We start from the raw sequence: 22397 nt of genomic DNA, 5'->3' as shown, positions 1-22397 counted from the left end.
TACCTACAGGCCACCAACCTGAATGTCCTCCTTTCCAGAAGCTCAGCCCCCTGGGGGGTACCCTGCTGGCGTGGTATCGCTTCACCAGCCACGCAGCTGGCCCAATGCATGCCACTGCTCCTGGGACCGCTGACTTCTGGAGAGTTTGCTTCTGGAAGTGATGTATGAACATGGCAGGGCCCATAAGCAAGACAGGTGTTTATGGGATACCTACGGACATCGGTAAATCGAAAGCACGTTAGTCCTGGCCCACGACTACTTAAAATGCATTCAGTATGGCCTCCAAACCGCTTCCTCTAGCCTTGCCGTGGTACCCATGTTGGTTGGGGAGTTGCTGTGGCTCCCTTCCGCCTCAACCACATCGCTTTGATTGGGAAGGTTGGGGTTGAGGAGTGTCGATCCTGTGGAAGCATTGGTGCAAGGGGGGTGGATGCGCGGGGGGGACCGGTCTCCTCCTGAGATCATGGAGAACTGATAGGACCCAGCGGAGGTTCCGTAGTAGAGGTGGTACGAAGGTGAGCTGGTCTGGAATGGGCTGCCTTGGGCCTGAGAGGAACCAGGATACGGAGGTGGGAGGTAAGTGTGGTATCTGGTGGCCGTGGACATAGCAGACATACCGATCCCTATCCCCGAACTGACGGGAGTTGGCGTGTAGGTGAACGCTCCCGGGTAGTGCATCCGAGGATCAGAAATGGAAGGGAGCGCGGAGAAGGAGCGGTCAATTCCCACTCTGGGGTCACTGAATGCCGTCAAGTCAGAAGCACCTGGATTGCAGGAAAGGAAAGCAGAGACTGTCAAACTGGCAGAGCAGAAATGCACCTCTGCAAGGCAATTATCAACATCAGAATCCCGTTCCACAATTAACTAACGTAGTGTTGCCACGGAAAGAACTGAGCTATCCCGCACCCCATCTCTAACACACAGTGCTAACAGGTCTGGATGTTTTGGATTTACTGCAGTAAAGCAGCAATTAAAGAGGAGTGCCAAGCTCTCACCATGTTCTGTAGGTGTACGTGCTTGCTCACAGAGATCTTACAGCACATGCAATTTACATTTCCAGAGTGCCCTCATCCTCAGCAGGTGGGTGGGGAACATGGATACAGATCTCAGCCTTCTTGCTTAGAATCACGAGTCACCACAGACACTGATAGGACCTAAATACAAATTGTTCAGCTTCTGTGTAGTCTCTCCTTGCTCCCAGCTTCTGACTCAAACGGGAAGCTCCTTGGAGCACACACTGTCCTTTCAAAATACACAGGCGAGTTCTACACACATAGGCTCAGCCCAGCTGTTAGCATTTAGCAACACAGTTCTACACTGACTTCTGAAGCTACCAAAATCAGAAAAAAATCAGGTTCATTTGAGGTCTTTATATGTGGGTCTTCATATAGTGTCTACATAGTTGTTATGATTTCCAAAAATCTTGGCTCTAGTAAGCATATAAGAAGGGATAACAACAGCAATGCCTTTTGAAAGCAGAAAGCTACATTTGGGAGTTGGGCTTTTTTTCCCCCTTTCAATTGTACTAGAAATCTTTCTCATCCTAAGTGAGCTTTTTATAAAAAGCTTTTTATAGGATGGCCAAATTATGCTCTGTTTTGTCTGACACAAGTGAAAAGACGCCCAGTCCCACCATCTCCTCCTCTGACGAGCACAGATTACACAAGCAGAGCAGACAATGGCTTCTCTAGAAAGGATCTTCATTGTGACTCAGATTAATGGAAGGTGTCAGTCCCTAGAGCTAGCAGCTATGCGTGATTAAAATTACTGCAATCATAATTAAGAAAAAATGTTTCCAGAAGACAACTTCTTCCACCAGACAAGGTGTGGAGTCTGCAGAAGAGGAGCCATACGCTGAAGGAAATACTCATGAGAAGAAGCAGAGGGAAAACAAAGCTCTTGGCTCTGGCCAATTTTAAAGCTAGAGCAGACACACTCCAGCGCCAAGCTCTGAAAGCTCGTCAACTGCACAGCCAGCACTCTTTGATGAATTTATATGAATTTCTCAGAAAAGCTCTGACGCATGTGGTATGCTTCCTTTTTCAGTTTGCCTTCTGTCTTTTTGACTTCTGGAAGATCAGTGGGACCCTCGAACACATTTCCTTCTCCCAAACCCCCGCACCATTAGATTTAACACGGTAAGACAGACCATGGTGTGGAGTGGTAGGAGCTTGAGGGTGGCTAAGGCCAAAGATGACATCTGACAACCTGCCAGATATTAAAGGGTGCTTCCACACCTCATTCCTGAGAAAGAAATCAAACTTCTTAAAACTGCCTAGACACATCACTCATCAGAGGAGGGCTTCTTCTGCCTACTTTGGCAAAAAGCAGGACAACAAAAGTTAATGTCAAGGTGTTTTAAGTATGTCTGATATCCTTTGTCGTTTGAGGCACCATGTCTAAAAACCCTCCAGCTGGCTGTTTGTTTAGACAAGAAACATGATTTTTTAAAGTAAAATCCTTAATGAAATAGTTTGCCCTGATTATTCAAATGAGAGCAATATGTATGGCCAAAGAATATGCTTTTTGGAAAAGCCATGTGCAAGGTTGGATTATATATCTCTCATTCATTTTAGGAAATTTTCTGCTATTGGACACACACATATTGGTTCAATATGTGGGGGTTAGAGTCAGCAGATGGTCAGCTGAGCACAGTGCAAACCAGGGGGGTAGCTTTCACTTTCAAGCTGTATTTTTATGCTGGCTTGTAAAGCCCTGCAGTACTGTTTCAGAAAGATGTAACAAGACAGTACAGCGCAACACTTAACGTGTCAAAAAACACCATCCTGCACGCAGCATGTCCACCCATAATCTGTTGTACTCTGGTCTGAATTTTGAGAGAAGGAAGGAAACAGAACCAGTCTGTGGCATTCATTTCTTGGCAGATATGACAGTTCCCCTATCTCAACTATTTTTATAGTTCCAGACATCTTCAAAGTAGCCACTTTCTCCTGTTTCTTTCTCTACTGAGAACACTAAGTTGGGACCCAAACCTCATTTCTTCACTCTTTGCGCAAATCCCAGTCAACCAGCTGAGATGGCTCTCTGCAGAAGGCTCAGAATATGCTTCACCAGTAGCAGGGAAAAGCTGCAGCAGCACCCGAGGACACAGTGATCACTGCATGGGCATCCCAGCACCAACAATTTGCAGAGGCTCACCTGAGAGGCGGCTGGAAAGCTCTGCGGTGAGGGACGTCATGCCGCTGGCCCTGCCAGGCGATATCGGTGTGGCAGGATGTACCGAGGGAGTCGCGATGGAGCCCAGGTACTGGTAGGACTGGTCATAGGACCACGGCGGGGACGGCTGCACTTGCCTCGTGTCTGCAATGAGAAAGAGACCTATAGGCTGATTTGAATGATAAAACAATATCCAAGATGTGAACCAAACCACGTGGTGGATGTAGAAACTTAAATGGCAACGCAATTACTTTTCGGTTCCATAATCCCCTTTGCCAAGAGACCTGCAGATGAATTGCTTCCTCAAATACGAGTTGTACATCTGTGAGTTTTGACTGGTTGATTTTTTTCTTGCAAAGCTTTCTACTGTTTCATGTCGTTGGGAAAAGCGGTCAGGGAAAAGACTTTGCCGGGTGAAAAACCTGCTCATTACTGAGCTCCATTAGTATTTCAGGCTGTGCAGTTATAGCCCTTTTTGCCAGAAAGACATGTCCTGCATGGCACCACGAAGACAAAAATACTGTACTGGGAGTGCTTCTGTGAAAGCTTCCAAGTAGAGAGAGCAAAACAAGATGGAAATATGCCAGCGTGGGAGAGACAGAGAGAGGGAGTGAAGCTCATCCCCTCCAGAAGGCAGATTCCTAATTGGAGGAATGGGACTGGGGGAATTTGACTTCCTCCACCTTTTGAAAATCTCAGCCTGGATTAAATGAAGAGGTATTTTGTACATCTTTTTTTGGTACGTATTATGTATAACAAACAGAAAAAACTCAGAGGTATGGGTGTACCTATTAGCAGTGACTGAACTTCAGAAACAGGAACCCCTACGCAAACTCTGGAACTGCTAAGCTGAAAATGCAGATGCCCAGTGCGTACAGGCTTTCAGGAGAAACTTCTGGTTCTTGGAAGAAAAATCTGAAACTGCATAGATGCATAAAACATTTACTTAAATATGGAAAACCACTAAGCTATTATTTTCTAGCCTCGAGATGTTTGAAATCAAAGATGCATAGCTGGGAGTTTGTCCAAACTGGTTGCACCAATGTAGAAACAGCCCTCTTTTGCTTATTTAATATTTGCATTTGAAAATGGCATTTTTGAGTGTATAGAAATGTCTAGTTATTGCACAACTCAAAGTGAGAAAGATTCATCCTCCCTTTGCCTACCCACAACATTTTTTGCTTTTTTTAGCAAAATCTTTTTCCATATTCTTCAGCACTAAGCGCAGTCTCCCGCAGCTCCATCTAGCTAATTGCCTTTTTGAAAGAATCCAATGTTGGGACAGGCTGCATTGAGATAAAACTGATACCAGCGTGGAAGGGAAATTTCCCAAGTCTGAGATGAAGGACTTTGATCTTCCATCAGAAAGCCCATCTGGAAATTATTATTCTGTTGTGCTTTATGGAGATGAGTTTTACATTTTGTTTGTTTCACCCATTTTGCAAGGAGGATTTATACAAAACTCGGAGCCTTTCAAAAATAGCTAGCAAAGGCAGTTGCAGAATAAAATCAGGTGTACTAAAGATTTTCCAAATTGTTCAAAATCAGATATTAATATTTAATTTTTTTCAGGCAGACTTCCTTAAAAATAGATTCAGTTGACTCACGTTGTTTTAAAAGCAACATCCAATTGGATTAAATGGATTTTAGGAGCAACAAACAAAAGGGCACAGGCACAAAGCCTGCAATGTTTGGAACTGTAACATCACCTCGTTGTTAATGTATGGCCATTGCTTATTAAAGATGATAGGGAAAGAGACGGGGGAATTCAGTCTCTAGGGGTAGCGTTAGGATGAATACCACAAAGCTTTGGAACAGTGAACTTTGTAATGGCCTGACCCCACACGTATTTTACTTCTAAAATGGGGTTAATTAAATGTGGTTGGATATTAGGAAACGTTTCTCAGAGCGGTGAGGCAGTGGCACAGGCTGCCCAGGGAGGTGGTGCAGTCACCATCCCTGGAGGTGTTCAGGAGCCGTGTGGATGTGGCACTGAGGGACGTGGGCAGTGGGCGTGGGGGGGGTGGGCTGGTGGTTGGACTGGGGGATCTCAGAGGTCTTTGCCAACCTTAATGGTTCTGTGGTTCTGTGACTCCCTTACTTTGGTGTCAGTCCCACTGAATTCCACTCAGGAGCTCTGCTGAGTGCTGGAGCCATGATACGTGTGCTGGAGAACACACCCAGCCCAGTGTGGAGGTTCCGCAGAGGCAGTCCCTGCCTGAGGCCTTGTGGGAGCCAACACTGCTCTCCACCACCCCTCTCCAAGGGCTTTGCCCAGTGCTGTCATTGCAGAAGGAGGTTCCCACTGAGGCCACGGCCTCTCTGTTTTCCTGCCTTGTCAGGAGGGAGAGCACTCCGCACTGCTCCTGTTTTCCCTGCTTTGTGGTGGCGGGGAAGCTGTTTTTCAAGTGAGGAGTTGTGGAGCGCATCCCAAGTTGGCCGTATCCCCAGTATTTGTTCTTGTTTGTTTTGCAGCTGAGTGCCTTTGACTGGAAATGTTTTATCACTAGCTCCAGGTCCTCAGCTCCCAGCACTGAAGGGAAGAGGGGAGAAGTCGCTGCCACCCACCCTTGTTTGTCAGCCTGGGGGAGGACACACTGCCTGTTCCCTTCTGTTACAGCTTCCATTAACTGGCAGGGCACCTCTACCCTTCACTTTTCCTTTGTCTCTTCCATTGCTGCTCTTCAGGACAGGGCTATGGGTCTGTCCTGTACCTTGCTCAGCATGACTCCTGCTTCATAACACAGCCCCTGGTGCAATAAGCACCCTAACAGTATAAGAAGATGCAGGAAAAGCCACAGCAGCAGCTGTAGTGGCAGAAAGGGAGGCAAGACTTTGTCACAGATTTACTAAGTGTGGACAGAACAAAATACAATCTCTTCTCATTCTGTGGTACTACAATTACCTTGTGTTGTGTCCAGACCAGAAATTGAGTAATGGACCAAACATGTCTGCTAACATCCAGAGAGAGACTACCAGGGCACCTGACCTACCTCCTCCATTTGCTATCATTACCAACCCCTGGGGTTGGTGACAGCCAACCAGAGAACCCCCATCATTAATCTCACAATCCCATTAAGTCTTTCTTAAAAGAAAGTTCTACCGATCAATTCTACATCTCGTTACCTGTATTCCCAGTCCCTGTATTTGCTATTAGATACTAAAGATCAGCTTTTTGACATCAAGTTGATCAAGCAATCTATTCAGCAATGTTAATACAGCGTATTATGTTACACACACATTAAAGCAGGTTATATTGACTGACCCCAAGCATCTCTCTCAGGACTGTTTAATAACAAGTGGAGAAAGGTATCACAGAATTGTAGGGGTTGGAAGGGACCTCTGGAGAGCACTGGGTCCAATTCCCTGCTAAAGTGGGTTCCCTACAGCAGGTCACACAGGAAAGCAGATCTTGAGTATCTCCAGAGAAGGAGACTCCACCATCTCTCTGGGCATCCTGTTCCAGTGCTCTGTCATCCTCAAAGAAGTTCTTTCTCATGTTCAGATGAAGCTTCCTGTATTTCAGTTTATGCCCATTAGTCATTGCTGATTGTTGCTGAGCTCCACTGAGAAGAGCCTGGCCCCATACATTTGACTCCTTCACATTAGATATTTACAGCAATGAGATCCCACCTCAGTCTTCTCTCCTCCACGCCAAGCAGCCCCAGGCCACTCAGCCTTTCCTCATAAGGGAGATGCTCCAGACAGTAGCATCTTTATGGCAGCATTTCAGCACTGAGAGGCAGATTCAGCTCCCAGTAGGGGCAAGGGCTGCACTCCCAACAGCCTTAGCAGGATCTGGATTAGGGCTCTCAGTGAGTGCTGTATTTTTTTGGGATATCTGCTTTTCTTCAGCTTTTGGTTCATCCTAAATTGAATTGGAACGGGTTTGAATTTGCCACAGAACTGGGCTACTCCCTCCCCTTCCCCCTCCCAAAAAAAAAGAAAAAAGAAAAAAGAAGACAATGAGCCCTTCCTGAGTCTACTGCTCCTTTCTGTTTTCTACTTTCCAAATACAGATATTTCTCAAAAGTGGACAGACTACTACAAGGAACTGAATGCATGGGTTTGTGTGGCTGAGGTTATTCAGGTGAAGATACGCTGAAAAGACAGGGCAGCTGCTTCCCTGCTCTGAATCATTTGCAGGGAGAGCTCCTTCAACAAAGGGAAACAATGGAGCTGTGGGCCCACACTGTATTTGAGCTTCAAAATCATTTTAAAGCAGATCAGAATAGCACAAAACCAAAGAGGTTGCTCTGGTCGATGAGCTGTGCCCAGTTCTCCCGGTATTTCTCCCATTAGCAAGTACTTTCCATTTCTGCTTTTTATGGTGTGAGAAAATGTATTTAAAAACATGAAAACAGTTATTAATTGCAATAAAGCACTCCAGGGCGAGAATTATGGTGCAATAATTCACACCTTGCTGCCTAGTCACTAGCTCTTCAGCCTCCAGCCTCATGCCTAACAAGCTATTAAGCAGAAAGCATGGAACCATCTTTCATGCCTCGTCATGTTTTATTGCCACGAAAAGGTTGTGCTCGGCTCCTTTTAAAAACTTGTAATTAAACTGTACAAACGTTGCATAACGCTTAATAGCTGAACGAAACGAGAGCTCCGGTGTGAGACTCGGGATAAGGCCACTTTCCTCCTGTCGGGATGCTGCTGGCGGTCCCGGCGCTCTACGTTCCCGACGGGGGAGAAAGGCAGCGCAGCCTGGGCAGGGCCCGGACGGCAGATGGCGGTGCGGAGCCGCACAGAGCCCGGCACGGAGCCCGCACAGAGCTTCGCACAGCCCCGCAGCCCGGTAGAGGGGTTTGAGCTGGGAGGGGCCTCACAGCCCACCCAGCCCCAACCCCTGACACCTCCACCAGCTCAGGCTGCCCAGGGCCCCATCCAACCTGGCCTTGGGCACCTCCAGGGATGGGGCACCACAGCTTCTCTGGGCAGCTGTGCCTAACTTTCCCTAACGTCTAACTCAATTCTCCCCTCTTTGAGTTTAAAACCGTTCCCTCTTGTTCTATCACTATCAGACTGTAAAAAGTTGCTCTCCCTCCTTCAGTGTCCTGCAGTGCCATTTGTGTGCGCTTTATAACGTCAAGCCATGCACTTTCACCCTCCTGGAGAGCACCCTGCTGCTGTCAGGCACCCGGGAGGCATCAGTCAGTCTTGTTAGGACTGCTCTGATTTGTACTGCCAGCTCAGGACATTGCTTCAGACAATAGCAAAACGTTTGTTCCTGTCACCTCATTCTTTCTGTATAACAAATATAAGTTCATAACAGGCTGCCTAAAACACTGCATATTCATAGATTCATAGAACCGTTTGAGTTGGAAGGGACCCCTACATGTCATCTAGCCCAACTCCCCTGCAATGAACAGGGACACTTACAGGAAGATCAGTGAGACATACTATTCATGAAGTAATACTTAAAAGTTTAAGCTTGCAATTCAAACCAGGTAACAGGTCCCACTGTGTACCTGTGAACCAAAAAGGCTGTGCGCTGGGCTGGATCCCATGCACTTCCCAATGTGCCCTCACTCCCACAGCAGAGCAGGCAGTTCTCCGTGTACCACCACAGCTGCGACACAGCTGTCAGCTCCCAGCTGGTTGCCGTGTGGCCAAAGCTTGGGGTGATGCAGCACGTTGCTGGGAGCTGCGGAGGAGCAGCAGGATGTGAGTCAGGAGGATGGAGCTGGCGGGTGCGAGGCAGCAGGTACGCCCTGAGTCAGCCAGGCCCCGCAGGCTAATTGCCCTGGCTGCCAGGCTGCAGTGCCACACTCGCTGCCCTCTCTTGCAGAGGGCACCTGCCACCTAGAAGCAAAGCTGCCTGTACAGACCACACTTTACAAAGCCACTGCCGGGAGCTGAAGAAGTCACTCCAGGTGCTGGGTGGTGACAAGCCACCAGCCAGAGCAGTGAGGATCCTGTCATTCTCGGCACAGCGCGATGAAGACGTATTGCGAAACGGCTGCTGCTGTTGCCAGGCTTTTTTCTCAAGTTGCAAAAATTGCTGTCAGTCGTATGCAACAAAGCCCAAAGTCGCATAGCATTGAGCTCTGCAGTTCCTCCGCCATCCTGGTGAGCACTTGAAAGGCACCAACTGGCAGAAGGGACGGGGTGAATGAAAGCTGGGATTAGTTTCCTGGTGTCAACTCAGAGGCAGACAAGGGAAGAGTGGGATCCTGAACTACCTTGAAAAGCTTTTCTGAGTCTGGGACTCATCCACCTTCCCTCCCTGGTCTGATTTGCTCATCTTTCCAAAGGGAAACAGTTTTTATAGTGTGACTTTCCCTTCGAGTACAAGGCAGGAATCATCTTGACTGGACTTGTTCATTCGGAGAGGCATCTTGCTTAATAGGGGAAAAGGACTGTGAGCACAGGAATACTTTGTGTTCAGGAGAAGGATGTCTAGAAGCTGCTGTTCATCCTTCACCCCTTTCCCAGCATATTTCCTGTCGGCACCTCTCTGCCTCTACTTTCTGTGTCTTTCTCTCAGTCATTTCCAGCCCCATAGGCTACAGGTGATGGTTTGAGCAGCACATGGTTCTCTAAGCCCCTCTAAAGCAGCGCTTCTGAAATGATTCAGTTGCCCTCCCTCGCTCTGCTGCCAGCAAATCTTCAGCTGAACGCAGCACCGTGAAAAGGCGTGTCATCTGCCGGCAGCTGAAGGAATTAGTCAGGAGCACAAAGAAGGGGGACTTTCCAAAGGACAAGTTCATCCCTGGCAGCAGCAGAGGCAGCCGTGGCCTCCACACAAGGCTGGTATTCTCATACCTCTCAGCGCTGGAACACGAGGAGCTGGAAAAGTACAGAGCAAACTGTAAAATTCCACCGGCAGTGACTGCAGCCCGCAGGGTGGTTTCCCTCCACGCGCCGGGCTGAGGAAACCGCTGTCACAGAGCAGTGTGCGCTCAGGTGGGTGCGAGCTCTGGTTTCCCCAGAGGGAAAGTTTTTTGAAGCCTTCTAATTCCCACTGGAAATACATAGGGGATGAGCACTCGCTCCCCTCTGCGGCCTTGAAAAGTTCGGCTTGCTGATGGGTGGCAGAACTTATTTTGGTCAAGAACGACAGTGACAGATATGTTGTGTGTCTGGAAATTTCTAAGTTATGGTGGGGGGAAAAATGATCACCCAAATTCCCACCAGGGATCCCCCTCACTGAAGGACAGATCTTTGGCAGACATCTCCTACCTATGTTTGCTTTCATTTTAGTTCAATATTACTGTGGTTTCGTGGAATACGACGAAGACCAGAAAAGTTCTGGAAGCAAAACATCTGCTGTGGGATAGGAGGGTGGGAGAATTTTCCCACACTCAGGCATCAAACTGTAAGAGAAAAATACGAGCCTTGAGGAGAAAGATTTCCCAACCTGCTGTCGCTGTTGGTTCTAGCTGCCCTGTTGGTGGTGATACAGCACTCCCCAATGTACAGCACTCTAGGTATAGCACGGCCATATAGAAAGGTGCCAAGCCCTGAGAAAGACTGGCTACAGAAGGCCATGAAAACCTACAGACACAGAGCAATGTGAGCAGGCACTGGGGTGCCTGCTCTTCTCTTCACACCACCTCTGCTCTTCACTCCCTTCTCATTCCTTTTCTATGGACAAGCTACCTCCCACTGCTCTCTGTGTCCCTTGTTAGCAAGTTAGCTCACTCCTTTCCAACGCTGTGCGAGAAAGGGTCTCGAGGAAGAAAATAGTGCAAATCGGCGCTTCTGAGTGTATTAGTGTTGAATGTGGTGACAGAGCAGAAATCTGTCAATGAGGCTTTTGCTAGTTTTTCTTTGGAAATGAATGGCAGGGAAGGCAGGAAAACAAATCATGCTTCCCCACAATTTATTTGAATTTCCTTCACCCTCTTTGTATCCACGTCAAGAAATTAAGAGCTCTAATAATCTTAAGATGCCTGGAAATGCTACAAAGGGTACCTGTTCTAGCTGTGTATATTTTGGGGGTAGAAGGAGAAATGTGTATCGCTTCAGGTTTAAAGCGCCCCTAACGAACTGTCTAGATACAAAACTGTATATGCACTATACACAGTGAAGAAACAGCAGGTAGCAGTCTAGCCATGGTAAGTGGTTGTGAGGAGGGGGCTCCTAAAAAACAACCCCGGGCTCACAGTTAACTTGGTGTCAGAATCAGGAAGTGCAGGCAGCTCCAGATGCCGAACTGTGAAAGCCCTGATTTCACAATCAGCATATGTGCTGTCCTAGCAGGTTAGTACATAAGCTGCTCAGATGAAATATAAACCATCTCTCCTACTGAGTAAGCACACTCCTTCTGGGCTGGCGTCACTGCTGCTTTGAAGAACACGATGGCATTATGGGCAAACTGCAAAGTCTCCCAGTACCAGTGACACCCAGAAGTTGGAAAGCTAAGTTTTGCAAATTAAGGATGCATTGTTCTTTGTCTCACGAGGTATGAGTCACCCCGCAGAACTGCAGCTATTTGTTAACAGGGAGACTCCATTCCCCCCCCCCCCCATCCTCCTCTTCCCTCCCTCCTGCATCTACAAGAAATGAAATAAAACAATTCAGCCCTGACCTTCCACTCTGTTGGCTCCTCTGTTACAGACAGGCAGCCAGACTCGGTGCTGCTGCAGTGCTCTCCCCTATCTCTAAGTACTCTGGGTAAAGCACAAAGTGAAAAGGCGAGGAAATCAGAGACAGATATCACACACTTGTGTGTTGGTGGTGAGCAAACATTGCCCTTCCTCCCAGTGTGCCCAGCACTGGAGGTCATGCCATGCAGAGGGCTGTAGGAAGAGAGATGGCATGTAGGGAGGAATACATGCATGCACACAGAATCAGATAATCAGAGAATCACAGAAGGGTTTGGATTGGAAGGAGCCTCAGAGCCCACCCAGCCCTAACTTCTGCTGTGGGCACAGCTGCACCTCATCAGCTCAGGCTGCCCAGGAACCCATTCAACCTGGCCTTCAGGAATGGGGCACCACAGCTTCTCTCGGCAACATACACTTGTTTATTTATTTGCTGTTTGTCACTGAAGTTCCTGGAGCTCCAGAGGCACCAGGGAGAAAGCTGCAGGGAAGGCATCTTCAGGGACTCAGGCAGCATGGATGAGAGCTGTTGGCAAGGTCACTGCTTCCTTATCTTTCTCGATAAATCCACATTCTAGGAAATCTAATCTCTGAGCCTGGAGGAATCCCTGACCTGTCCATTTGGCAAACCCCATCTGAGAGCAGAGAGCCCCTGGTCCTATCCTTTCTGCCTGCTCCCTTCTCCAATCTGATGCTCCAGGTCCTGGCTGCTCCTGTTCTCCTTGCTTTCTATGAACCACTCTGGTATGTGAATATCTCCCAGCTAATTAATTACTTGATCCTCACACTGCCTCCTGAGGAAGGGTAGCATTACAACCTTCATTTTAGCAAAGGGAGAACCGATGCACACAAAAAGCAAGGCTGCAGTTCAGCAGAGCACTTGGCTGAGTCAGAGCATATGTGAGTTACCTGATGTCACCCCAGCAAGGAAAGTTAACCTGTAAAACAGCTTGGGGGAGATGCATCCACTTTATTCTAGTTATCCTAGTTATCCTGAAAGCAGTCTACCTGAAGAACAGGGCTTAGGTGGGGTACAGTACTCACAGGGAAGCCGGTCCATCAGCCCATCTCACTCCTCTGCTGCTCCCAGAAGAGCTGCCTTCAGCCTGCCTTGGGTCATGCCCTGGAAGCCCAGATGTAAAAGCATGGTGCTAATTGTTACAGCATGTTATGTTATCTCCTGTGCCCTGGGTCCTGGGGGAGGATTCCTCCCACTTGAATGATCTGTGGTGTAGCTGTCTACCTCTGAGCTACATGTCTAGACTCCCTTCGTTGCCAACAGGGTAAAAGAGATGCTAGTGGGGTGCAAGCCACTGCAACCTAAATAAGACATCCAAGCCAAGCCAGGTGAATCACACTCATGGAACAGCTGTTTCTCTCCCCACTCAAAGATTCCAGACAACTGTGTCAGATGGAGACATACAAAACATGGATGTTTCAGGCTAGGTGAAATGAATCCCACCCTGTTAACACCTCCACAGTTTCTCTTTCACGGGTGGAGCCAGGTGAAAGGAAGTGACATGGTATCTCCTGGGCCAGGACCTGGAAGTCACACTGAGTCAGTATTTGCAGGATTCCTCTCCAGGAATTTGCACCTTCCTCTCCAGGTCAATGCCCTCCATGACCCTGCTGGTCTGGGCTGCTGATATCCCAGTGCCCGGCTTCTGAGGCACTGGACTCTGCCTCAGGGTGTTCAAAAAGTTCATAAAAAGTCATAAGTTTGTGATACAGCAAAACATTCCCTCGCTCTCTGTCTACTGTTCAAGACAAGTAAATATCAGGCTGAAAAGTAGATTATTCCCACTGGAAGGCAAGTGCCATAAGTAAAGAAGCAGAACTGAATGAAGAAGTCTCTACAGTCAACTGGGAGTGATAAAGGAATGATTGTAGCATGGCCTCAGGTATCTTAAAGGTTGCTCCTGATTATGTGGACTAATTACACCATATTAAAACTTCTTTAGCCTACAGATAAACAAAAAGTCCTCATCAATCTCTTCTTTTGTACTTTCAGTGCTCCCTCCCCTTTTTCCACATTAAAGTAGTAGAATAAAGAACTTACTCTCTGGAGTTTACAGTCATTTTATCCACCACAAAACACTGACCTTGACGTGAACTAATTAGGATTGCAATAGATTATTAATACAAGTTGGTAAGGTGGAGTTCTGTCAGTATAAAAGAGGCCTTTGAAGATAACAGCCATTTACACTTTCATGATCTCATCCCAAGTGCTCAGAAGAAAGCCTATAAACTAATAAAGTAGAATTCATCTAGGGGCATTCTACACACGCAGCAGAGTATCACCCTCCAAACTCTTATTCAGGATGGCAAATGAAATCTGCTCGGATTCTTTTTAAAGCCAACACCAATCAGGATTAAAACAACTTTTGGTCATAAGCGGATCTCTGATGATCTAAAGACATGGGTTCATTTATTTTGACTTAGAGAAAGTAAGTGACATATCAAATACAACCTTCATACTTCAACAAATGAGGTCACCTTGAGAAAAACGATACTGAGCCTCATGGTATGAAAACTCTCTCCAGAGTGAAGCTTTGATTTACAAGGTGAGTTAAGGTCTTCTTCATGTGAATGTATATTTGCAAAGCGAGTTTAATTTAGAATAATGCATTGATTTTTTTTTTTTTTTAAAGTAGGTGACTAAGAAACTGTTGCTCATTATAGTACTAAACCATAACGGACTTTTTGGAAACTCTGTGAAATGATCTGCTCCTCTGAACTGTCAAGCTGGTTTTGAGGAGATCTGCAAAACCGAAATGGAAAATGAGTTAAGCCCAGAAGTATGTGCTGAAAGCCCCAAGTCCCTGGATTGTCGGGGGCATTCAGTCCAGAAATGCATTTAAAATACCTTTTAAGAAATGCTCTGCTTCCTGTATGAAATCCCTTGGCACTTCCTGTTTAGCCGAGGAATGCATCGTCCTGCACCGGCGGCCGGCACAAATCTTACACAAGCTGTGGCACTGGCTGGCCTGGCCTGGACCTGCGGTGAGGCTGGGAGGCTGGAGGAGCACACATTACGGAAGGATCTGAAGGAAAGTAAAGACTCATCTCCTTGTTCAGCCCCTCTCCGCAGCCTCTGTCAGAACGCTCTGGGCACAGTTTAGCCCAACCTGTGAGTGAGCTTTATGGGCCATATTTAAATACTGTACTGCTTGATCTCAGAGCAGGCTACATCTAAACGTGAAAGACAAACGGTACAGGCAGCCTGAGCTGTGAAGCCATAGGTGCTTCTCCTGCCAGCCAGAAGCTCTCTGCCTTCTCCAGCACAGCAAAAGTGCACCCCTGTCTGTGAAAGACCGACCGTAACCCCGGGTTTGTGTGCAGGTGGTGCTACCAGTGGGTGGGGTAAGGAGGAACGACGTTCAAGGAAAACTGATCCAGTACAGAAAAGAAGTGTCAACACATGTCGAGTGTTGCAAAATGGCCCAGTATGGAATAAAAAAGTAATTTGCAGTATTAGAACAAACAGCTGCTGTGTTGCCAAGCTGAAGATTTCTTCTCGCAATACGCAGTGAATGACATGACAAAAACAAGAGCTTTGTTTCACATTCTGCATAAAACACCTTAAAAATTAACCACTATACCTTTAATGGGCTGAATACTTTTGAATCCAGCTTGCTATAACCTCTTGTCAAACTGCACCATGTGACCAACCTGTCTGCTCAGAAATACCATATAAAAGTATTGTTCTCTCTGTTGGCAGTTACAAACTTATGAAACAGTGACACGACCAAAACTTTCTAGAAATGAAGCTAAACACAGCTGAAGGCCATTGCATGTGCTGAGCTGAGCAGTATTATACAAATGTGGTGTAGAGGGTAGGATCTGTAGTCATTACTATAAGCAAAAAGAACTCTTAGGCATTTCAGAAACTATTTCAAAGCTAAACATAACCTTGATGTATAAGCAATCAAATATGAAATAACTTGTTTTCTTTCATAAAGAACACCAGTAAAATAAGCCAAAGACATGTACATTTAATCTAAAAATCCAATGTGATGGCAACAAAGGAAGTTATTTTAGGTTATAAGTCACTGGCTTTGTCAAGAAAAAAAAAACCTTCAAAAATTGCCCTAACTGAAATATATTTATGTCTATATTTTCAGAGTAGTTATAATAAAGAATCACAGAATGGCCTGGTTTAAAAGGACCACAATGATCATCTGTTTCAACCCCCTGCTGTGTGCAGGGTCGCCAACCAGCAGACCAGGCTGCCCAGAGCCACATCCAGCCTGGCCTTGAATGCCTCCAGGGATGGGGCATCCACAGCCTCCTTGGGCAACCTGTTCCAGTGCATTTTGGAACTGCCAGTAAAAAACAAAACAACAACAAAAAAGCCCTTCCATTTATGCATGCAGATCTTTAATCTGTTCCAATTAATACGCTGTATTACTCATTTTTTCCCTGATGTGATCCTAAAAAGACTACCTACTGCTCTTGCATCAGCCTCTCCTACCAGTGAGTTAAATATGAAATGGTTTATTCTCCCATCCTCCAGCAGCTCATCCCCCATCCCTATATGCTCATTCAGCGGGTCTGAACTTACAGATAAGCTGGTGATGAGACACTAGAAGGCAAAAAACAGACAATTACCTAGGCAAATGTTTGAAGGATTAGGGCCCTTGGGCAAAAATGCTGTTTACTAAAGACTGAAAGCGCCATTTCTACTTAGTGCAACGGAGTGCGTCTGAACTCAGCAGTTCTGGATAGTGGCCACCAGTGGACTCAGAGTGAGGTTTATAGGTGTGAGATAACATCACACTCCTGTCTGCATTTCATCACCGCAGGGCCTTGCTCTGTATTCTGAAACAAAGGCATGCAAGTACCAACAGAAGTATACTTTATTATCTGTCTTTACATTCACTCGTTGCTCAGTTAATCATTTATTTTTATTTTTATGCCAAAGACCACCCCGACAAGGTGCGAGGACAGATCCTCTGCTGGCCTGCTTGCTAGAGCAACACCAGCTTGGCCTGGCTGGAGATCTGTTTCTGGGTCTGTCTCTGTGCCTTTCAAAGCTCAGAGAGTATGAAAAGTCTTGCCCTTTTCCCTTCCTAATTCCTTCCTTAAGGGTGTTTTGGGCAAAAGAAATGTAAGAGACAAGCACGGTAGAAACACAATCAACCACTCCCAAGTAGGGACGGGCCAGTCACTGACAGCCTGCATGGTGCACATCTGCCAGATGAGAAAGCTTAGCGAGCCTTTGCTTATACAGGGCAAACAGGTATGCAGGAAGAGCCTGGAAAGCCACTTGGGAGGAGAACTGCTGCTTGAACCCTGCTTGAATGAAACGTTTCATCCTGCTTGAATGAAATGCTCAGCCAAATGCTTCCTCCTTGATACGGTGAAAAAGCACCACTAAATGATTCAGTGGAAGATGAAACTGTGTGGGACAGGTCTACAGCCCCTACATCCCTTGGTGGGAAGAAGGACACAAGACGGTCTGGAAAAGGCCCCAGCTTAGGGCCAGAAGTACTGCCAGCACAGAAGAGAACTAAAAACGAGATCTGACAGTTTTGAAACAACACTTGGCAAAGAGATAACCAATGACAGAGTTTTTAGAGGATGCAGATCTGAGATATCTGAGCAAGGAGGAAGAGTGGATGTAGGGAGACCGTAACAGCAAAGAGAGATCACCAAGACAAAAATCAGATTCCTGCCCTCACTTCAGGAGTTAATGGTGTCTGAGCCAGGCTGATCCTCCACCCAGGCTGAACCGCTTCAGTGCCAGGAAGTAGAGGTTCTTGACCATGCTGGCATCAAAGCCCAGCACCTTGCACAACCTCTTAGATCTCAAGAAATGTCCCCAAAGCACTGGGTAAATGACACAGGTGCTAGGCAAACTGATAAGAAGCTATTAATAGCGCTGACCCAGGAGAGGAGCATCTTAGAGAGTCTACAAGGTGACCATCTCCCATGCCAGAGTCCTCAAAGACCAAGCCTTAGTCACATTTAACTGGCAGGACCAAGGAATACTTTATTTCATAAACACTCCACTGCCTTTGTTTTGTAAATACATTTTCCCCTGAAGAAAAGAAAGGCATGATTGCCTCAAAGCACTGGGACCGTGTCCTGTAAGGAGACAGCATGTCCTCAGCCCTCCCTTTATTTTTTTTTCCTCCTTCTTCAAATGTGAAAAATAAGTTGTATGACAGCCTTTGGTGGAGATGTGTGCAACAAGGCCCTCATTGTCTCAGACAGGTGTGAGATTGGAATTGATTCAGTGCCAACAACCCCAGTATCAGAGCCAGCTCTGTGAGCTGAAAACATACACCAACCATCCAGTAATACCACTGCAGCCAGCCAGAGACTCAACAATTTAAGGCTTAACACACACACAACATAAATCAGATGAGGATGTACCAGCCAACCGTCAGCTTCTTGGGCAGATGCCTGCAGACCGTCTGTGCAGATCAGACCTTGCCTGTTTCGGTTATTGGAAACATTTTTTTTTCATATAAAGATGAGAGGCTGGGTGGAGTAGCTAGCTCAGACACATTTACATTTGCCCTATCTTGCCCCAACAGCCCTCCTTTGCTTGCTGTTTGGAGGCAGGACTTCTTGTAAAGTCGCTTTATTCCAAGTGCAGGAGGGAAGGAATTACAACTTGGGGAAATGTTTAATGTACAAATACAAAAATCACATGGACATGCATTCAGTCTGCACCACCCTCACGAAACAAAACCATTCCCTTCCATAAGAGTCTAGGAGGCTCTGAACATGATCAAACAAGCACAAGAATTAGCACAGCTGGTTCTCTTTTCTCTTTCTTTTTTTTCTTTTCTTTTTTTTTTTTTTTTAATAGATATGTTTCCTTCACTTTTCTAGGAAAACCTGTTTTTGTGTTCTCTGCCTCTCCTTCTCTCACCCGCTTCACCCCAGCAGTCCCTGTGCTGTGTCTGGCTGGCTTACTCACCTGGTGAGGGCATGGGAGGGCAGTGTGGGTGCAGCTGATGGCTCAGCCACATGCAGGAGTGATCCCACGTGCCACCCCAGCCTCAATCACCCAGGGGTGACCCAGAACAGGCCCAGCCCTCTTGCTGTGTCCGAGGCTTTGCTCTGCCCATTTTCTCCCTAGGCTCCTGGAGCCTGCCCTGTTTTCTTTTACCATGTATGAGGAGCAACATGCAGGTAGCACATGAAACGTGCTCCCAGCATGCTTGCAGATCCCAGCACCGAGCCCCTGACTACTGGCTATGTTTTTGCAGCAGCCTGCTCCCTCTGTGCTGTTCCAGCTGCACTCATGCCACAGCAGATTTCTGCAAAAGATCTGGGTGCTCCCACTGGGATGGCCGCAAGCCCTCATCTCAGGCATCACCTGTTCCTCTGTCCTGGGAGCAGATCACTCAGTTCTTGCATTTCCCAACACAGTCTCTTGCCAAGTGAAGGCTGACAGACACTGCCTGGGATGAGGGCTGGCTCCTGGCCCTGACACAGCTGCAGGTCCCAGGCTGGTTCCCTGCCACATCCAACTGTAATCTTGTCCTCTGGCTGGGCAATGGGAGGGCTTGCAGGGGTGGTAGGTGGGGAGTGCCACCTTCACAAGAGCTTGGCTCAAACGCCCAGGTATGTGCTTACAAGCTGAAAGAGGGGCTTTCAAAACAATGTTTGAAGAGGAGGCAATCTGCTAGCACTCCATTTGTATCTAGGTGAACATGAGCTGGCTAATCTTGGTTTGCACTCATTTGAAAAGTCCCTTTTTTTGTGGTTCTTTTTCAAGTTAATACAAGTGTTCACTTTTATAACGTATGGTAGAGTAGTACAGTTTTCTTGTTGATACTTTCCCCATAAAGTCATTAATAGCGGGTCTGAATTTGCAAGTGGTTTTGCATGTAAAATTGCTCATGTACATGTAGGTCTCAAGGATCTCAAAGAGTCTGTTCTCTTGAGCAGCTATTCTTGTGCTTCACTGCTGAATGAGGATCATCATTTGGACTTAGGAGATTTCAAATTAAATGCACTTCAGTAAGCTTATGCAATGAGAACTGAAATCGTCATAAATGCCATACTTGTTCAGCTAGTTGTAAATCATCATTATGCTAATAAAATAAAGCATCACTGCTGACAAAACATTGTCTCTTCTACATTTCAAAGGACATACCAATTTACAGCAACTTCTTTGAATACTGGAAACTTATAAATGAATAAAGTAGTTAACATACAACTTTTTTTTTTTTCCTATAAGAAGGATTTTGGCTTCAGTATTTTTCATTCATCACCTGAACTTGATCATCAAGAAATGAGGGAACCTAAGCTGGCTAAGTCATTCCTAAAAGCCCTGGTAATTGAACTTACTTTAAAATACAAAGGGAGTAAACCACAATGGTTTAGATTATAAAGCATGCCTAGTGATCTTAGGCATACCTAACCAAAGACATTCAAAGCAACTCTTTTCCAGAAATCCAGGCTCCTTGAAAGTGCCTGGAACTGAACTCGAAGACCTGGAAGCTCTCAAAATCACCAATCTTAAACTGATTATATTGCCCAGTACAGATAAACCTCTGAAACAGACCTAGACATTTACAGTTAGAAATCAAGCTGACCTTCAGAGAAAAACCACAGTTTTTTAATGGATCTATTTCCCATGCTTATGTTTTTCACTGCTTTTAAGTTAAGACATGTATATGCAGAACGAAAAAGGTCAGATGGAGGCAATCCTCTATTGACTGTACAGTGTATGCTTTCCCACAAAACTGACTGTTTTACAAAGCATATCCAAGCACACTGCTCTTCGCATGCAAACAATCTCCATTTGTAGGGGTCATAATATAGTGAACACATATAGGGAAAACTTACGAATAAGTTTACTAAGGGTGTATTGTGTACTCAGTCATGTGAGAAGAGCCCTGTGAACCCTCAATATATGGGAGATTATTGGAGGAAAGTGGCTTGACGTAACACCTTGTTAAAGACATGGCAGCGGAAGAGGGCAAGGGCATGCCTGCACTTGATGCTTTGAGGGAGCCCCTGCCCCATGGATGAAATCCCACTGGAGATGGAGGGCTCAGCCCTAAAGCCTGAAGGAGGTCCACACAGAGATCTATCATGCTGAGTGGAACAGAAGTCACTGAGGTGAAAAGAAGAAGGTAGGGTGGATTCACATCTGCCTGGGCATAGGGACCAACTTATGTGTTAGTCTTCCCATTTGTTACCTTTTTTATTTTCTAGATTGCAGGGGTGCCTGTGGTCACTGCAGAATTTTGGGTTTGGAAAGGCTCAATACAGTATTTGAGGGAAAACAATGCATTCAATTACAAAATCAAAGCAATATTTTCTGGCACATGGGCAGCAGCATCAGCTGAATAAGCTGGTTTCTGTGGGTGTTTGTTTTTAGGGTAAGGAGTGCTTATTTATTTTTTTTTTGTTTGTTTTATTTACCATGGGAGGTAATTTGAGCTCTGGTATCAAAATATGTCATGTTCTGCCAAGAAGGGATTAAAGAGAAGAATGCTATGGAAAGAAACTGGATTTGTCAGTAAAGAACTAAGAGATTTTATTTACCAGAGTTTTGCAATCAGTGCTTTTAATCTTCATCACAATTGGGCTATTCAAAGGCCAAGAATTTCCTCTGAGGGCCAGTAAGGAATAACCCAAAAAACCAAAAAGCATCTGCCTCAAATGCTAGAATGCTGTCAAGTACATGACCACTTGCTGCCCTCCAAGGTTCAGGGCAGTGGGGCAGGCAGGAGTATTTGATTTAGACAGCTTCAGCATTTTGCTGCAACAGGTGGAATTTGGAGCTGAAGAAAAGAAGAGATGATAAGACGTTCCCATGGAAAATCAGGAGAGCCTAGTGACACAGCTCATCAGTAGACATGAAATGTCACAGAGGTACAATACTGCATGGCTCAGAGGAGGCTGCATGGAAGCTGCCATCTTGAAGGATGCTGAGCCTCTCCACTGCCTCAGAAGCGAGCAGTCAAGAAGAGGACCCAGAGGCAGCAGCTCAGAAAGGAGCCTCCAGAACTTCTGTGCCCTGGGGGAGTGAAGGAAGTTAGAAATGAGCCCAAGGAATGTCTCGTCTCTGACCACTGAAAGCACTTACATGGGGTAATGTTCATGCACCTACAAGGTTCCTGCACCATGTCAAAGAGTGTCTACACTTTTGCACTGGAGAGGGGAATTTAGATTAGTGATTCAGAAATGGCAAAACGAAGTAGAATGGAGAGATGTGCTGTGAAAGTGAAGAGCTGAAATAGGGATACTTGTTTTTACCTGCAAGCTCTTTTTCTTTAGTGGTAACCATCAGCTCAACATAGCTATCATGTGGCAAGAGACAATGGACTGACTAATGAAAAACAGAACTGTGGTTGGGCATGAGCTGCCAAGTTTTATCACTGCCCAAAATACTCAATGAGGCAGCTAAGGGCATTTCCAAAAGCATTTCTGTCATTGTAACTAATTTCTCTGTGGCCAAGATGTTTGGCAACTAACTAAAATCTTGTTAAGATACCTTTAATGTGTGACAAGTTTTCCAAAAAACTCTGTAAAGTTTTCGTGTTTCAAACAGCTTGCCAAAAGGACTCTGTCAAACCTTAGGCAAAACCTTCGACAAAACAAAAGATTTCTAAGCTCCTCTCCTTCTGCTTAAAAACCAAGGCATCATGTCTTCAGTAAAATCTGTGCTCTAGGATGCGCCGTGCT

The 22397-nt window shown here is 46.1% G+C and overlaps 1 protein-coding gene across 2 annotated transcripts in view; it reads right to left on the bottom strand.

Moving 5' to 3' along the window:
- Nucleotides 1-270: 270 nt before the first annotated feature.
- RUNX1 (RUNX family transcription factor 1) overlaps nucleotides 271-22397 on the bottom strand; it is a gene marked incomplete at both ends in the record, with an annotated part of 148502 nt that continues 126375 nt past the window's right edge. For both annotated transcript variants that reach the window (XM_079549518.1, XM_079549519.1), the window contains 2 exons: nucleotides 271-764; nucleotides 3160-3321. In XM_079549518.1, coding sequence (XP_079405644.1) covers nucleotides 271-764; nucleotides 3160-3321 — 656 coding nt within the window. The remainder of the gene's footprint in view (nucleotides 765-3159; nucleotides 3322-22397) is intronic.

Source organism: Tetrao urogallus, assembly GCF_951394365.1.
Source record: "Tetrao urogallus genome assembly, chromosome: 1".
Classification (NCBI taxonomy): domain Eukaryota; kingdom Metazoa; phylum Chordata; class Aves; order Galliformes; family Phasianidae; genus Tetrao; species Tetrao urogallus.
The sequence above is the reverse complement of the archived record's forward strand: the minus strand, read 5'-3'. Positions and strand labels throughout refer to the sequence as shown.